The sequence below is a fragment of the Manis pentadactyla genome, chromosome 1 (genome assembly GCF_030020395.1).
Source record: "Manis pentadactyla isolate mManPen7 chromosome 1, mManPen7.hap1, whole genome shotgun sequence".
In the NCBI taxonomy this organism is placed as follows: Eukaryota; Metazoa; Chordata; class Mammalia; order Pholidota; family Manidae; genus Manis; species Manis pentadactyla.
In genome coordinates this window covers 232495508-232514241 of record NC_080019.1, presented here as the reverse complement: position 1 = coordinate 232514241, position 18734 = coordinate 232495508, and the positions used below count along the sequence as shown (strand labels likewise).

The 18734-nt window shown below is 44.5% G+C and overlaps 1 protein-coding gene across 1 annotated transcript in view; it reads left to right on the top strand.

Annotated features, from left to right (window-relative positions):
• CACNA2D3 (calcium voltage-gated channel auxiliary subunit alpha2delta 3) overlaps positions 1-18734 on the top strand; it is a 717352-nt gene that overhangs the window by 156496 nt on the left and 542122 nt on the right. Inside the window, exon 3 of the mRNA XM_036878109.2 lies at positions 3119-3235. Coding sequence (XP_036734004.2) covers positions 3119-3235 — 117 coding nt within the window. The remainder of the gene's footprint in view (positions 1-3118; positions 3236-18734) is intronic.

The following is an 18734-nucleotide window of genomic DNA, read 5'->3' as shown; positions in this document are numbered from 1 at the left end:
ATTTTATTTTTCTTAATCTTAAGTGTCTAGATCACCTTTAGTTACAGAATTACTAAGACAGAGATTTGTTTTACTGACTGTGTAAATAGTAGACTGATATTCGTTTGGTTTGGTTTCACTCACTTCTGAACTTTGTATTTACACCCAGCAGCCTTGGGTATAAGCCGGCCTCAGCTGTTGGCTTTCGGAGCACATGTGACAGGCAGCAGAGGAACCTCGGATTTTTTTGCCCCAAAGACATTGACTTGCATTTGAACTTCAGGGAAAGTTTCTACTGGTTAGAGTTTTATGCATACACCGGAGGACTGTTAGCTTGAGCCAAGGTGGGGCTGGCTGGAGTCCCACACCCCAGGCCAATCTGGTCACCTCCCAAGGGATGAGGTGGTCGGCCAGCCTGCAGTACCACAGGACAGTGCAGCTGCGTGCTCGTCTGTGCCCCTTCAACTGTAACCCTGACCCTGCTCTCTAAGAAGCCTCATCTAAATGAGCCCTGTGAGCATCTGCTGCGGGCCGGGGGTGCCTGGGAAGGCCTGTCCTTACTTCCCAGGCCACATCAGTTATGGTGCCAGGAGACATAGGCACGGAGGGCTCTGGGGGCTCCCAGGGGGCGTACAGCCTCCCTGTCTTGGGGAACCTGGGCAGCTTGGTTGAGGAGGAGGGGAAGACAAGAAGCAGGAACTGGTTTTCCAGATGAGATATAAGAGGGAGACTCTCAAGATAGAAACCTACAATTTTTATGGGTATTTTCAGGGAATAGGGAGGAGCATGTCCCTTATAATTTATGGTCATGGTGGACCATGGAGAGCAGCTCAGAGCATCTTAGAAACACTGTCTTGGCCCAGACCCAGCTGATCCAGAAGAGGCACTTTGTTTATTTCCTGAGGATCACCTTAATTCCGAGAAATGCCAAGCCCTTGGGCTAACATGCAGGTCACAGGCCCCCATGTCCAGTCTGGGGGTCCCTTCCCGCCCTCCCCACCTCCTGCCCTGCTGGTGTCCCGTGGTGGGTACTGGGTTCTCTGTGTGACCAGATGCCCAAGGACTCCAGGGATTTCATTTTAGTTTTAGGGATCAGAGGAATTCTCTCTTACATTCGTTTCTGTAGAGTCAGTCCCTCTGTCCCCACACTGCAATCTTCTTCTTTTGGGACACCCAGTATTATTGCCACAAAGGATTCTGAAATCTAAGCTAGGAAGGGAAGTGTTTTGCGTCACACACACACACACACACACACACACACACACACACACACACACACACACACACCACACTCCTTTTCTTGGAGCAAGACAAGATGGAACTTCCTCCCAGTTTATATTTTTGAAGGTAAAAGCAGGGGAAAAGGGAGAAGATACAAATTTATCTCAAAAATTATCCTGCCATTAAAAAGTCATTAAATTTTCCACTTTCGAAATGACTCTCAAGGTGTTTTGAGCCCAGGTAAGATGTGGAACCCCTTTTTTTCCCTAAGTAGGAACCTAGGTTGAGGGGTAACTGATTGCAGTGTTCTCCACAAAGAAGGGTAAATAGAAATCCCTCAGTATTTTTAGTTACCCGACCTTCTGATAGCTACATAAATGTAAGGGATTCCTGTTGACATTATAAATCTTTCAGACTCCATTTTGGAGGTGTTTATTAAAAAACAGTATTTCTTTCCAGTGGGAACAAAATTAAATCCTGAGTTAAATGAAGCATTTTGGCCTTGGGACCCCTTTACGCTCTTACAAAATATTGAAGACCCCTAAGAATTTCTGCTTATGTGGGTTGTATCTGTGAATATTTGTCATATGTAAATTAAAACAAAGAAATTTAAAAATTAAAGGAAAAAATAAAAATTGAGGAATTCAAAACATAAAACCTCATTTTATAAAAACATAGTTCATAAAAAACAACTATTTCCTAAAATGAGAAAACAGAGGGGTGGCATTTTTTTCATTTTTGCGTATCTGTTTAATGTTTAGCTTAAGGGAAGACAGGTGGATTCTCAGGTCCGCTTTTGTGTAATGTCTGTTGGGATGTGTTGGACTCTGTGAAGAAGATCTGGCTTCCCTTAGAGATGCTGTTGGATAGAAGGACTTCATGGGCTCCTGAAAGGGGGTCAGGGACCCTGCAGGGATTCCTGGACCATTTTGAGAATTGCTGGTTTAACAGAAAAAGTTACCAGGGTGTGTGATGGGTTTGAATTTAAAAACTTTCTTTGATGATTTGAGTAAACTGGGGGTCACATCAATCCCTTGTCAGCAGACTGACAAATCACGGAATCTTATATAACGTTGTTTTCATGGATTTTTGTCCTTACTGTACTTTCTCCTTTCTGTGACCTGTGACCTCCTTAGGAAGTCCTCAATGAACATTTAGTGAATTGACGTGAAGTACTAGATTCCATGGCAAGGACTCTCCCATTATAAAATGGTTAAAAGACTTTCTGCCATGCTACTTTGCTTAGTTCCTGCTCCAGTTGGGTAAACTTCTTTAATAAAGGGTGAGAGAATAAATATTTTAGTCTTTGTGGGTCATCCAGTCTCTGTTGTGACTACTTAACTCTATTAAATATATAAACACAGTTTTTGTGTATGTTTTTGTCCCAATAAAACGTTATTTATAAAAATAGGTGATGAATTGGATTTGGTCCAAGGGTTACAGATGGCCAACTCCTGCTGTAGTTGTACATTAGAATCACAGCCTTGAAACTATTTTTCCTTAAGTCCTCAGTCTTTGGCCATGAGAAAATGAAATGAGTAATGTCCAAGGGGAAAAAAAACCCCACAAAAGTTGAATTTCATCATTTTTGCTTTATGACACATCTGGGATAGTGAGTTTCCAGTAGTGTTGGCTGTAGGATAAATAAGGAAGCCGGGCAGACTTCCCGAAGGAGGGCTGACTGTGGTCACATTGGAAGTACAGTGTTGGTTTCAAGAACTGAAGAGGACAGGGGATAAGGAGCTTGATCGCTGTAGGGCTTATTCCTTTCCTGGGTGCTAGTTAAGTTTCCAGAACAGCCAGAGCCAGTTTTCACATGTAACTTCACTCACATTCCTTGAGGGTGGACCTGCTCTGCCATCGCGTGCACGGCATTTGTGGTGTCCTGTGCCCTGACTGTCGCCCTCCCTCCTTACAGAAATACAAAGAGTACGAGAAAGACGTTGCCATAGAAGAAATTGATGGCCTCCAACTGGTGAAGAAGTTGGCTAAGAACATGGAGGAGATGTTCCACAAGAAGTCCGAGGCAGTGCGGGTAAGTGCCTTGGTCTCTGCTACCTGTGGACCGGAGGTGGGTTCAGCACGCTGGCATCTGGGAGCCCAGCTCTCAAAGATCGAAGTTAACTATTACTTAAAAACGTTCTGAAGTCCAGAAAGCCAGGAAAAGCAGTTACGAGGGGCCTGATACCTCTTTGCATGAAGGGTTCAGAGGCCAGTTTCTGTTGTGTTAATTTTGTGCCTTCAACAGAGGTGTCACTGATTGTACAGCCACAGAGAATGGCTTGTGATGGTGTCATACATTCATTAACGGCCAGAAATCATTCAAAGGTGCATTGAGGTTCAGTTCAGCCACTCTGAAACATGTATCCATCGCCCGCCAGAGTGTGGAGTTGAGCCTCCCATTGGAGTCAATGAGTAGATGAAGCCGGAGGGTCTCTTTACTGCTACTGGAATATTAGTGAAGTTACAATGTTTGGCTTGACCAGTAAGAGTGCCCTGGAATTTCACGTTGTCAGCAGGATGAACGGACAGCAGTGCACAGGGGTATTGTTTTGGATTTCCGAGACGGTTTCTGACTTGAATCCTTTTTGCCTGCTAAACAGGCCAACTTACGTCCTCACTTCCCACATTCTTGCTGTAGCACGTGTGAATGTTGCAGTGTATCCTGCGTTAATGTCCTATTGGCACAGGATTATGGGAAAGAACTGCAACCTGAAGAGTTCTTTATTTCTAATGTATAGTTTGCTTACCTTCTGTTTTAATGATCGTCTCCAGAATCACTTTGCTGTAAAAGACCACCTCCTACTTTAGCTTCTCTCACATTTAATTGACCAGTTGAAATTTCCGCAAGTATTTCTGCCTTAGACCTGATAATCCCATATATTTGCTAGTCTGTAAAAATTCTTGTACTATTTTGTTTTGGAGGAGGAGGGATTGTGGTTTATAGTAAGTACGAGCATGTGTCTGACCTGGGGTCAGTGCCCACCTTTGTCACTTATTAAGCTTTTGCCTTTGGTAAAACAGCCTCTGCAAATGGGAAAAACACACTGTGTGACGACTGAGACAGACCCTGGTGCATAAACAATGCTCAGGGGATGGAGGCTTCCTCTGCTACTATGATTATTAATTTCAAGAAGTTGAGACTTCTTGGTGGAAACTCTGAAATGCCCTGAAAGAAAAAACAAAAAAACAAAAAACAAAAAACTGTTGTCCTCCACAGAAATTCTGCTCTGCCTGCCTGCCCGGCTTGCTGCGTGGTGGCCTCTGGGGTGTTGCTTATTTCGCCACCTTGAAGCAGGCAGCATCTTTCCAGACACGCAGCATGTAGCCATTCAAATCTAACAGAACCTATAATAAAAAAAAAAAAGCCTCCACCCCAATTTACTGTTTTGTATTTATAAAATGAGTGCCCCATTGATGGAATTTGAAAAATATATGGAAAAGCATTAAACAGAAGGAAAAATCACCTACCAGACCCACCACGCGGTCTTTGTGAGTTTTCTTCCTTCCAGTCTTGTCTTTGCGTTTCTATGCAAGTTATTTTTTCTTTTTTTCAAGTTTGCAATTGTATTTGCCTGTTTGCTTTTGTTTCTAGCTTCTTCTCACTTCTTTATACCATTATAGTGTGGGCATTTTCTTGTGTCACTGTACTTTGTGGTTTTCTTAAATGGCTGCGTAACATTCCAGTCTGTGGGTGTATCGTGATCTATTTGATTGTCCCTCTAGATCTGGGTATTTAAGTTATTTGCAAGTTTTGCTCCAAGTAATGCTGCAGTGACTCTTCTTGTATATTAGACATAGTTCAACTGATTCAGCACCTGCTCCATGTTGGGGGTTCCTCTGCGGAGCTCATACGAACTCACTTATCCTTAGAACTTACCCTTCCTACAAGAGATGGGATTGTTGCTCTCCCTCTTTACGAAGGAGGAAACCGAGAGGCAGAGATTGAGTCTCTCCTCTGAGGTCTCACAGGGAGTGAGAGATGGGCTCCAGGCACACAGACCCCGAGTCCACATTCCTCACCCCTTCTGTGCCCTCAGCACCCCATAGTGCACTTTGATTTCCTTCAAATGAATTCCCGAACACTGAATAACTCAGAGCTTCCAAACCAATCCTCAGGGCACTTCTGCAAATGAAAGCATTGTGTCCGGATCAGGCTGTACCATCACCGTCCCTCCAGCAGGATGGTACACGAGTGCTCATTTTCCTAATTCCTCGCCAAAAAAAAAAGTTCTATTTTGTTTTAAATACGAGTAACAAGAACACCAATTTGAGAGAGGGAAATGCTATTACTGTGTCAACTTTGATTTCCTTGTGAATCACAGAGTTTTAGAGTAGAAAGGGACTGAATCTCCTTAGGTTCTGCCTGTGCAGTTGGCAGGCAAGGACGCTCGGAGGGCTTGCGCAGCAGGCTGTGTAATATGGGGCCAGCCAGCACCAGAACCTGGATCTGGTCGCCTGGAGGCAGGGGCTCCATGGGCGGGTGAGAAAAGCCGAGTCCCCAGGGCTCCTGTTCTCCTCACTCACCTTGCTGCAGATGTTAGGAGGAGGCCGTGACTTACTAATCTGTTCTTAGGTTTATTGGCTTCACTGTGTGCCAGGCCCCGCATTAAGCACTTTATGTATGTCATGTCATTTCATTCTGGCACCGACCCTGGCCGTGAGACCTTGTTACTGTATCTCTGGGGTACAGGTGCTCACACGGGCACGGCCGGGCAAAGGTCTCGCAGGCAGCTCGGGGGAGTTCCTTCTGACACAGGCGGTAGGACAACGGTGCCTCTGTGTGTGTCTGTGTACGGAGTCTAGCGCAGTGCCTGGCAAACACCACATTCAGTAAGTGTGTCTGCTGCTGGTTAAGGGACCCTCAGGATATAAGCATTTAATACTGGGAGTCTTGAAGCTTCCGGAGGCCCGTGGATGATGACAGGAGGGAAGCTAATTTTGAAACCTTTAGTGAAATTTGAAAAAAAGACAAATATGGCTGATGTGGTTCCATGGAGAAGTAAAAAAATCAGTTGCTTTATTCGAATTGAAACGTTCCCACACTAAAGATATCCATGATTCTCTGAACTGTGTATTTTTATGTATTTTTAAGTAGATGGGCAAAGCTCTTTGGAAGCATAATCTAGGTTAGATACGATGCTGTAAAATCTAGGTTGACTGGTTCAGTGATGTGTGACTCTGCCCCGCTCCCAGCCTTCCCACAGGAAACAGGGCTCATACGGCAAGTCGGGGTTTGGCCTGGCGTCGGTTTTGCCGTGGCAATGGGCCTGGCCAGGCTGTGAGCACGGCCGCTCACATGTAGCATTTGGAGTGAGAGGAGGTGGCTGCCAGGAGGCTCCTGGAGTTCACACTGAGGTTGGGCGAGCATCGCGCGTGACTGTTTTCATGTGAGGACCCCTCACTTCTCGAATAGGAAAGGCCGCTCTTTGCCCCTGGGCTTTGTGAGCATCCGATCAGCAGAGTCCACCAATCCAAATGCGCTGTGGCTCTGTGGTGGGGTTGTTCTTCACTATGTTGCCCCAGAACGCCCTCTGCATGGTGGGGCCCTCCCTGCCTGTCCGTGCCACCCACCAAGCAGCAACCCTTTCTCAAAGGGCCCAGGAAAAGAACAGCTCTTAGTGTGTGTGCCGTAGCTGCAGGTGCCAAGCCTAGGAACCTTGCATTTCCAAGTCCCCATCACCGCCTACCTTCGAGGCAGGTCAGAGGGCCTGACGCCTTCCTGCTCAGCAAAAGGTGGGCGGCCGGGAGGACATGAGAACAGATGCAAAACGGGCTCAGAAACAACACTGTGAAAATTTCCATGGATGTATATAAAATATTTATGAGACCGGCCATAACAATTTAGAAACACACACTGACACCGTTAGGGTGTGCGGTCGGGTAGGTAGTGCCAGGAAGAAACAGGACTGCTGGAGTCACCCAGTCTTTTAACATGCCTGTCATCGCCGGGCTGTTAAACAATGCTGATCTCTTTTTCTGTCTCTTCTGGCTTGATTCCATCATTTTCCCCCATCACTTTTCCCAGTGATTAGTTGAATCAGAGTGATTTTATCATACCAGTCCCCTATTTGAGTTACTCTCTGCTATGCAATTATCCTATCACAGAAAGTCCTATTTTCTCCCCGTCAGTTGTCTGAGTAAATGTGACACCTAAGGTGGCCTGCCCATCATATAACCTCTGTCAGCTGCTTGGTAATGGACTATATGTAAGCTTTTTTGTGCAGGTTAGCAAATTACAGCTAACCTCAGCTTCAATAATTGCCACTAACATAATGGTGCCGTCATTATGGTAGCATTTCTTAACTAATGTTTTCCAGCACTTTTTAATACCATTGGTGGTTTAAATAATTGTTCATGTCCACTCACAGGCGTGATGTAAATTATTTTAATTTAAAGCCAAATAGGGTTGATGCAGCCCTGTGGCTGCTGGCTTGTGGGTAATGACTGTGCCCAACATCACCTCCCAACTTCTTTGTTCAGCTATCTTGATGTCACCAACCCCTCAATCAGTGCTGCTGAGCAGTTTATCAAGTTGTAAGTCCCTATGAATGGACAAGAAATAGAACCAGTTTGCTTAGTTTATTAACATCTCAAGGGGGATCTGTCACGTGCCAGACGAGGAAGAAGTGGCAGGCCTCAATCCTTTGCCAACCGTAGACTCCTGTTGGGCCACTCCTAAGTGACATCTGGAATTGCTCGGCTGTGGCACAAGTCAGAGCTCCTCTGAAGTGTCGGTGGGGGGCACGTGTGACGTGGCTCCCCTCTCTCCCGAGTTTCTGGTGGTAACAGTCTTTTCCTTGATTTGAAAGGAGGGAGAAGGCAAAGGATGGCCCAGTGCATGGCTCTGGTTATGTGGACAGGCTGCCCCCGTCTTTCCTTTGTCTTTAAAATGTGACCCTCTACTCAGAGCAGCACAAACCATCGCAGCGGGAGGGAGCCACTGAGTCTTCGGGGACCTCCGAGCAACAGCTGACTTGCAGCTGGAGGAGGAGTAAAGGAGGTGACCCAGAGTCACTGCAGGCATCTCTGATTGCAGGGATATAGTTCCTGTTTTTAGGACAGGGTGCCGTACAGCCAGGGTAAGTAATGATCCTGTGACTTCAGAGTGGTCCACACAGTTGATATGCACAGCAGAGCCCGAACACAGTAGGTGAACCAGGGAACGACCAAAAGGAGGACTTTGGAGAATTTGTCCACTTGTCCTAGGATTCCCCAGCACGGCCACGGCCTTGGGTTGTGTGCTGCAGCTCCGGCGCAGGCGCTGCCTTCCCCCACTGATGTGGGCCGAGCTGTAACTCCCTTGTTCCTCGTGGGGCGCTGGGCGCGGGGCCAGGCGCCGACCCGCGTGGCCCTCTGCTGGGCTGTGCGGGGCAGGCCCCCATGGCCACGGACGTATTTCAGAGAGAGATGGAGAGGGAGCAAAACATGAAGCATTTAGTTTGCTGTTCAAATTCATTTTCTACCCAACACAATTGAAGTATCTAAAAGAACGAACTTGCTGGGAACTGTGAAGAGACATAAAAAGCAAGTTGTAACTAGGCTCACTGAGGGAAGAGCCTGTTGTTTCCAGACCTTGGGTCAGATATTTAATAAATTTTGAAAGCACTCTGAAGCCCACATCTGTAAATAAACTTAATCCTGTTTCACTTATTTTCTGATTTACGTTGATAAAATGATAAATCAGGCACTTGAAAAAGAGTGTTTGGCTTAAAAATAAACATCCTAGCTTCTTGGGAAAAGCTCAGAGAGACTAGATGATGTATTAATTTTTCCCCACTTCCTAGAGCTACCTGCTGTGCATCGTGGAACCGATTCCCATTATAGCTGTGCTGTGCAAGCCACTGCTGTTGTACAGTAATTCAATTTCAGCGCATTCACGCCTCAGTTCACTGATAGGGGCTTATCTGGAGAAACCTGGGACTTGAAAGCTTTTTATCAAGAAATTCCACAGGCAGCAAGACATTTTTCCTAGGTAACGAATATCAGTATTTGCATTTAATAAACATTTACCTTCTCAGGAAAATGGCTTTTTCCCCCCGAAGAAGAGATTTACACCAATCTTCCAAAAAGCTAGAGGGTACTGTTACAGTGACTTCCTCTAGCTGTTTTTTGACCGGTGTGTATCTATATATGTATGACTATAAAACACATCTATGTTTTTATGTTAATATATACACAGAGGCACATGGAGAGCAGGATGTACCCAAGGAGAGCATGATCTGCACCAAAAATATATGCTCTATAAGGGATTAGCACCTCTAGGGGTTATACAGACACTTCTGGTTTAAAAAGTCACCTGTGTCCGCAGGCATCGTGAAAATTGTCAGAAGTGATTTCAGAAGGATACCCATTAGGTTGCAAATAAAATCAACCATTTTGTTTCTAAATTAGGGGAAGGTTCCTAACCAGGAATCTTCCTGAATAAAATGACACTTAGATCATAAAGACTCTTCACACATTAAGGCCCAAATGAGCTGGGAGGTCCTAGGAGCTGCATGTAACTAACATTGCTAGGATGGCCTTGCATTCCGGGCCAGCACAGGTGGCTGCAAACATCTAAAGGACTGTTCTGCCCTGTGCTCATTCTTGACCTTATCTCAAAACTTCAAAACTTGTTCCTTGAAAGAGGAGTAAATTAATTCAGAAACAATTATCTGTCTTGAATCACAAAAGAAAGAGGAGGCGACTATTATTATTTCTTTTTTATTAAGGTATCACTGATATACACTCTTATGAAGGTTTCGCATGAAAAACATTGTGGTTACTACATTCATCCATATTATCAAGTCCCTCCCACATACCGCATTGCAGTCACTGTCCATCAGTGTAGTAAGATGCCGCAGAGTCACTACTTGTCTTCTCTGTGCTACGCTGTCTTCCTCATGACCCCAATCCACACCATGTGCACCAATCATAATGTCCCTCAATCGCCTTCTCCCTCCCTCCCCACCCACACTCCCCCACCCCTCCCCTTTAATAACCTCTAGTCCCTTCTTGGAATCTGTGAGTCTGCTGCTGTTTTGTTCCTTCAGTTTTGCTTCGTTGTTTTACTCCATAAATGAGGGAAATCATTTGGTACTTGTCTTTCTCTGCCTGGCTTATTTCACTGAGCATAATACCCTCTAGCTCCATTCATGTTGTTGCAAATGGTAGGATTTGTTTTCTTCTTATGGCTGATTAATATTCCATTGTGTATATGTACCACATCTTCTTTATCCATTCATCTACTGATGGGCACTTAGGTTGCTTCCATATCTTGGCTGCTGTAAATAGTGCTGCAATAAATATAGAGCTGCATGTGTCTTTTTGAATCTGGAATCTTGTTTTCTTTGAGTAAATTCCTAGGAGTGGAATTCCTGGGTCAAATGTATTTCTATTTTTAGTTTTTTGAGGAACTTCCGTATTGCTTTCCACAATGGTTAAACTAATTTACAATCCCACTAGCATTATAGGAGGGTTCCCCTTTCTCCCTATCCTTGCCAGCATTTGTTGTTCCTAGTCTTTTGGATGTTGGCCATCCTAACTGGTGTGAGGTGATATCTCATTGTGATTTTAATTTGCATTTCCCTGATGATTAGTGATGTGGAGCATCTTTTCATGTGCCTGTTGACCATCTCAACTTCTTCTTTGGAGAAGTGTCTGTTCAGATCCTCTGCCCATTTTTTAATCAGGTTATTTGTTTTTGGGTGTTGAAGTATGTGAGTTCTTTATATATTTTGGATGTTAACCCCTTGTCAGATATGTCATTTACGGATATGTTCTCCCATCCTGTAAGATGCCTTTTTGTTCTACTGATGGTGTCCTTTGCTGTACAGAAGCTTTTTAGTTTGATGTAGTCCCATTTCATTTTTGATTTTGTTTCCCTTGCCTGAGGAGATGTGTTCAGGAAAAAGTTGTTCAAGTTTATATTTAAGAGATTTTGCCTATGTTTTCTTCTAAGAGTTTTATGGTTTCATGACTTACATTCAGGTCTTTGATCCATTTTGAGTTTACTTTTGTGTATGGGGTTAGACAATAATCCAGTTTTATTCTCTCACATGTAGCTGTACAGTTTTGCCAACACCAGTTGTTGAAGAGGCTGTCATTTACTCATTGTATATCCAAGGCTCCTTTATCATATACATTAATTGATCATATATGCTTGGGTTTATATCTGGATTCTCATTCTGTTCCATTGATCTATGGGTCTGTTCTTGTGCCAGTACCAAATTGTCTTCATTACTGTGGCTTTGTAGTAGAACTTGAAGTCAGGGAGCTTGAACTCAAGGAGTAATCCCCCTGCTTTATTCTTCCTTTTCAGGATTGCTTTGGCTATTCAGGGTCTTTATTAGTTCCATATGAATTTTAGAACTATTTGCTCTAGTTCATTGAAGAATGCCATTGGTATTTTGATAGGGATTGCATTGAATCTGTAGATTGGTTTAGGCAGGATGGCCATTTTGACAATATTAATTCTTCCTAGCCAAGAGCATGGGGTCTATTTCCATTTATTGGTGTCTTCTTTACTTTCTCTCATGAGTGTCTTGTAGTTTTCAGGGTGTAGGTCTTTCATCTCCTTGGTTAGGTTTATTCCTAGGTATTTTATTCTTTTTGATGTAACTGTGAATGGAATTGTTTTCCTGATTTCTCTTTCTGCTAGTTCATCGTTAGTGTATAGGAATGCAACAGATTTCTGTGTATTAATTTAGTATCCTGCAACTTTGCTGAATTCAGATATTAGATCTAGTAGTTTTGGAGTGGAGTCTTTAGGGTTTTTTATGTACAATATGATGTCATCTGCAAACAGGGACAGTTTGACTTCTTCCTTGCCAATCTGGATGCCTTTTATTTCTTTGTGTTGTCTGATTGCCATGGCGAGGACCTCCAGTACTATGTTGAATAAAAGTGCGGAGAGTGGGCATCCCTGTCTTGTTCCCGATCTTAAAGGAAAAGCTTTCAGCTTCTCACTGTTAAGTATAATGTTGGCTGTGGATTTGTCATATATGGCCTTTATTATGTTGAGGTACTTGCCCTCTATGCCCATTTTGCTGAGAGTTTTTATCATGAATGGATGTTGAATTTTGTTGAATGCCTTTTCAGCATCTATGGAGATGATCATGTGGTTTTTGTTCTTTTTGTTGATGTGGTGGATGATGTTGGATTTTTGAATATTGTACTATCCTTGCATCCCTTGAATAAATCCTACTTGATCATAATGGATGATCTTTTTGATGTATTTTAAATTTAGTTTGCTAATATTTTATTGAGTATTTTTTCATCTATGTTCATCAAGGATATTGGTCTGTGATTTTCTTTTTTGTGTGGTGTCTTTGCCTAGTTTTGGTTAGAGTGATGCTGGCCTCAAAGAATAAGTTTAGAAGTATTTCCTCCCTTTCTACTTTTTGGAAAACTTTGAGGAGGATAGGTATTAGGTCTTCATTAACTGTTTGGTAAAATTCAGTGGTGAAGCCATTTGGTCGAGGGGTTTTGTTCTTAGGTAGTTTTTTGATACCAATTCAATTTCATTGCTGGTAATTGGTCTGTTCAGATTTTCTGTTTCTTCCTGGGTCGACTTTGGAAGGTTGCATTTTTCTAGAGAGTTGTCCATTTCCTCTAGGTTATCCAACTTGTTAGCATATAATTTTTCATAGTATTCTCTAATAATTCTTTGTATTTTTGTTTTGTCTCTCGTGATTTTTCCTTTCTCATTTTTGATTCTGTTTATGTGTGTGGACTCTTTTTTTCTTGACAAATCTGGCTAGGGGTTTATCTATTTTGTTTATTTTCTCAAAGAACCAGCTCCTGCTTTCATTGATATTTTTCTATTGTTTTATTCTTCTTGATTTTATTTATTTCTGCTCTGATCTTTATTATGTCCCTCCTTCTACTGACTTTAGGCCTCATTTGTTCTTCTTTTTCAAGTTTCATTTATTGTGAGTTTAGACTGTTCTTATGGGGTTGTTCTTTCCTGAGGTAGGCCTGTATTGCAGTATACGTCCTTCTTAGCATGACCTTTGCTGCGTCCCACAGATTTTTGTGGTGTTGAATTATTGTTTTCGTTTGTCTCCATATACTGCTTGATCTCTGTTTTTGTTTGGTCATTGATCCATTGATTATTTAGGAGCATGTTGTTAAGCCTCCATTGATTATTTAGGAGCATGTTGTTAAGCCTCCATGTGTTTGTTGCCTTTTCTTTTTCTTTGCATAATTTATTTCTAGTTTCATACCTTTGTGATCTGAGAAGCTGATTGGTACAATTTCATTCCTTCTGAATTTACTGAGGCTCTTTTTGTGGCCTAGTACATGATCTATTCTTGAAAATGTTCCATGTGCACTTGAGAAGAATGTGTATCCTGCTGCTTTTGGGTAGAGTGTTCTGTAGATGTCCATTAGGTCTGTCTGTTCTAATGTGTTGTTCAGTGCCTTTGTCTCCTTACTTATTTTCTGTCTGGTGGATCTGTCCTTTGGAGTGAGTGGTGTCTTGAAGTCTCCTAAAATGAATGCATTGCATTCTATTTCCTCCTTTAGTTCTGTTAGTATTTGTTTCACATATGCAGGTGCTCCTGCTTTGGGTGCATATATATTTATAATGGTTATATCCTCTTGTTGGACTGAGCCCTTTATCATTATGTAATGTCCTTCGTTGTCTCTTGTTGCTTTCTTTGTTTTGAGGTCTATTTTGTCTGATATAAGTACTGCTACTCCTGCTTTTTTCTCCCTATTTGTTGCAGGAAATATCTTTTTCCATCCCTTCACTTTTAGTCTGTGTATGTCTTTGGGTTTGAAGTGAGTCTCTTGTAGGCAGCATATAGATGGGTTTTGTTTTTTTATCCATTCAGTGACTCTGTATCTTTTGATTGGTGCATTCAGACCATTTACATTTAGGGTGTTATCGATAGATATGTACTTACTGCCATTGCAGGCTTTAGATTCATGGTTACCAAAGGTTCAAGGGTAGCTTCTTCACTATCTAACAGTCCAACTCAACTCACTTAGTATGCTATTATAAACACAATCTAAAGGTTCTTTTTTCCCCTATTTTCCTTCTGTTTCTTCCTCCTCCATTCTTTATATGCTAGGTATCACCTTCTGTACTCTTTATGTATCCCTTGAGTGACTTCGTGGGTAGTTGACTTAATTTTGCTTTTGCTTAGTAATTAATTGGTGTACTTCCTTTACTTTGCTTTTATTTTCTCTTGTGACAGCTATTTAGCCTTAGGAATACTTCCATCTATTGCAGTCCTTCCAAAATATACTGTAGAGATGGTTTGTGGGAGGTAAATTGTCTCAACTTTTGCTTATCTGGAAATTGTTTAATTGCTTCTTCAAATAGTATGTTTCATTTCAGATATTTTATTTTTCAAAGTTTCTATCTCTTTCTTGAATTCCTCCCTGAGGTCTTGAATATTATTCTGTAGCTCCATGAGCATGAATATGATTTTTATTTTGAAATCTTTTTCAAGAAGTTTGGTGAGTTCAGTTTCACTTGGCCTTTTTTTCTGGTGTTGTGGGATTTGGGTTTGTACCAGGTTCTTTTGACTTTTCATATTTGCAATAATAAGTTGGTGTAAGAGGCACTTTCTAGTGCCCAGTAGCACTACTCTCTGGAGCTGCTCAGCCTCTGGAGCAATGGCAGGGGTCACAGGTAGACAACACTGGTGCCTGCTGGGAGGAAAGAGCTCTTTCCTGCTTCCTCGCTCCAGTGCCTGCCTCCCAAGCCAGGACCAGTGGGCTGAGCACACAGGGAGGAGCCTCTGTGCTATGCCCTTGTAGCTGCCATAGGGGCCGCCCTCTGGCTGGCATGGCACAATGATTGGGGCAGCAGGTTTGTGAGCCAGTTCTGGCTGGGATGAAGGAGTGGCAGGCTGCTTATCATGGTGGTGGACCTCAGAGCTGTGCTGCCAGCCAGGGGGTGGAGTGCCTGAAGCCCCTGCTTCCCAACCTGCTGGGCTGAGTGTGCTGGGACAATTTTGTCCACTTGTCTTTTCTCCTGAGCAGCAAGCTCTGCAATCCTTGCCCCCTTAGCAGCTGTCTCCCTGCTGGGATATCTCTCAGAGTGCCTGCTTTTCTTTTGTCCCAGAGCAGCCAGTTGTGGATGTCTCTTCTCCACAAGCAGCTGGAATCTCGGTCTCTCCAAGTACTCTGCCTGTCTTAGCTTTCCAACCCCAGTGATCTCCAGAGCACCATGTAATGTAGGTTTGTGCTCCCAGAGCAGATCTCTTGGGCTGGGTGTTCAGCAGTTCTAGGCCTCCACCCCCTCCCCGCTCTGTTTCTCTTCCTCCTGCCAGTGAGCTGGGGTGGGGGAAGGGCTTGGGTCCCACCTGATCGTGGCTTTGGTACTTTACCCTTTTCCGTGAGGTCTGCTCTTTTCCCCAGATGTAGGCAGTCTGTTGCAGCCTTCTTTCCTGTTGCTCTTTCAGGATTAGTTGTATTTGCTGTATTTTCATATTATATGTGATTTTGGGAAGAGGTTTCTGTCTCACCTCTCACGCTTCCATCTTTAAGCCAATCTTGAGGAGATTATTATTTATGTTGCTGTACCTTCAAGTCTACTTTTTAGTTTTCTTTCTTCCCTTCTTTTTTCTTTCTTTTTTGGTGACAAACTGGGTTGCAAAATCCCACACATATGCATAAGAAAATTTAGAGCAGAAACCTCAAACCAGAAAAACTTCAAAAATAACAACAATCTGGATTCACCAGTTTTGATGAGGTCACTGAAGTGTCCTAGGTTAATGGTTGAGGGCAAAACTGCATGGAACCACGGGGTCCTCATGGCTTTCATGCCTAAGAGGGTTGGTGTTTCCTCTGGCATACCTCAGATTGTTAACAGCCTAAGCCTCACGGAGGGGCCCAGAAGGCAGTTCCCCCACCCACGGTGACAGTGAACCGCGTGCCTGCCTCCTACTGAGAGAAGTAAGGGCCATGTTCCCTTTTGTATGCGTCACTTCATCTCCTGTCTCCTCAGCTCTTGTTCCGTCAGCCCCATTTTGGAAGTTGGGTGGGGCTGGTAACGTGTATCCTCGCTGTCGTGCTTGTTCTGTGGATGTTATTAGCCTGTGGAATTCTTGCGGGTGTAACTGCTGCCCCAGCCCTCCCCAGCCTTGTGGGGGAAGTGCGCGTGTTTGGGAAGACCATCTGGTCGTCCGGACATGCGGCTGGGTAAGGTCCCGGGCATTTCCTGTGTGTCTGTGCCTCTGCCTTGACCTCTGCTCCCCACCAAATGAACCATTTCTCCTCTGTCTCACAGTGAAGTTTGGATTTGGTTTATATGGTGCAGTGATAAAGAAAAGAAAGAAAAATCCCTTTTCCATCCAATGTGAAATGTCTTTTAAAATCATATTTCCCACTTTCCTTGCCTGTTTTTGTTCCCCATTTGCAAAATCCAGTTTTGAAAGATTTCCTGTCACTTTGGTCCAACTGTGCGAACCAAACATCCTGGTGAAGAGAGGCTGGTGGCCATGGAGACCCCTGTGAAATTACAGTGCTGGTCCCTGCCTTTAGCACAAGTACCAATTATGTCCCCCCAGGGAGCCCAGGCAGAGCTGCCAACCTCACCCATGGGGCTCTGTGACTGCTTCGCCCTCTAGTCCTGGAAGAGCCAGGTGTCATCTGCAGGTGGAAGATAGGGCCTGGTCTGCCCCAGCATGGATGGGAGTGGGGCTCGACATAGCAGTGCCATACCAGATGCTGGGTCCTCTTCAATTTTTCCAAGCATTACCTTGTTTCAACACACCAGACCAGGTAGGAAATAATGCCACTTAATTTATACTCTGGTGAGGCAAAATAAATTTTAAAAGGTTTGTGGGTGGGAGGAAATTATGGTAGACCACTGAAGTGTTGCCATCAATAGATCAAAATGACAGAATAAAGCCATCATCATAATAACAACAACAATAATAAAAGACCACTGGCTATAATTGTATAAATTACTGGCAGCAAATGAAAGGTTTGGAGAACTATTTTGAGTGCATGTTTCTTAGGTTTAACGGAGGTATGGGTGGCCTGAGCCTTCTCTATGGTCTTTGCTCAGTTTCCCATATGGAGGTACGGAGCTGCTGGTCCCGCAAACACAGTGAGGTTATTTATGTTTCCTAAATTACATTATGAGGGGCAGACAAAGAAGTGGTTAGGAATTCATAGGCATTTCATTTTTGTTGCATTCAGTGGAGGGCTGACAGCCCTTTGGAGTAATCAGAGTCTTTGTTAGCAATCAGCTGGGTACCGTTGACTGTGTGCCTGAGCTGGGCTGGCTGTTTGCACAGACAACACAGAATGCTTTGTATGACTGGGGGCAAATGGGGACTTTTTCTTTCTCCTGTGTGCTTTTTAGCTGATTTTTTGTGTGTCAGCTGGGGTGGAAAATCCCATCCTTGGGAATATACTCCCTCGATGTATAGCTAGGGATTCCTGGCTGTTTGATGACTTCGCAGAGGGGAGCTTCTCCGGGGGCCCCCAGGAGGCCATGGTGGCCCTCACCCCTGTCCCAGGGGGACTAGCTTATCAGCATCTCAATGCCAGCCAGTGAGGAGTCTCCTGCCCTCAAGCAGGTGGCTCTGGAAGGACTTTGGGCCAGGCAAAGGTCCTGGCCCACAGAGCTCTTACTGAGTGGTGGGCCCATGGGCCCCAGCCATGCAGGACCCAGATGGGAGGCCACGAGGCCTGCAGCCAGCAGCGGTAGCCTCTATGAGGAGTCTTGTTGAGCCAGGTGGCCTGTCTCTAAGACGGCTTCCCCCAAAGGCTCTTGGGACCCCTCCCCTTGCTGGGCTGGGAGTCTCATTGTGTCCCCATGGCCGTATTCTGTGGACAGTGTGGGCCGTGCTGGGACTCACAGGCAGCCTCTGAGGCCAGATGGGGTGATGGTTTTACTCCAGGGAAGTGCGTGCTGTCATCTTCACTCAGCACAAAGTGGGGTCACTGGCTGTTCTTCTGAAGCTGTGTGTGTGTTTGTGTGTGCAGCACGGGTGTGCACACTTGAGTGCACAGGAGGGGGAGGGGCCTGACGCATGATCGCTCACTCTCATGGGAATGGCTTTAGGAGATGGGGAGGCCCCAAGAATCAATGGTGTCACGGTTGTCAACACTCGGTCCCCGGGCCAGTCCTGTCCATAGACTGGTTTTACTTGATCCACGTGGACTTTGAGAAAAGAAAGAAACGAATTTGCATATGAAAATATGATGCAATGTAAAAACATCTAGATTCAGAGCCTATGAAGTTGAGAGCTGTGGCCACCCTAGGCCCCCACTCCCCTACAGCAGCTATCAGCGTGAACTGCCCAGTCTGCGGGTCTCCATGCGGTCACCAGTGCTGCCAGCAAGGCCCCAAAGAGTGCGGAGTCTGCAGCCCCTGCATTGGTCAGATCAGGGCCGCAACCTCTGTTCGGGAACTTCGCAGAATGTTTGAAAGCTCGTAGGCAGGGACCCCACAGCTTTTATAATGCACTCTGTGCCGAGGAAGCCACTGTCCCTGTCCTTGTCTTCACCATAACCATCATCTTCACCACCACCACCGCCATGCTGTGGGAGCTCCTCATCGCCAGGCTGCTGTGCTATGC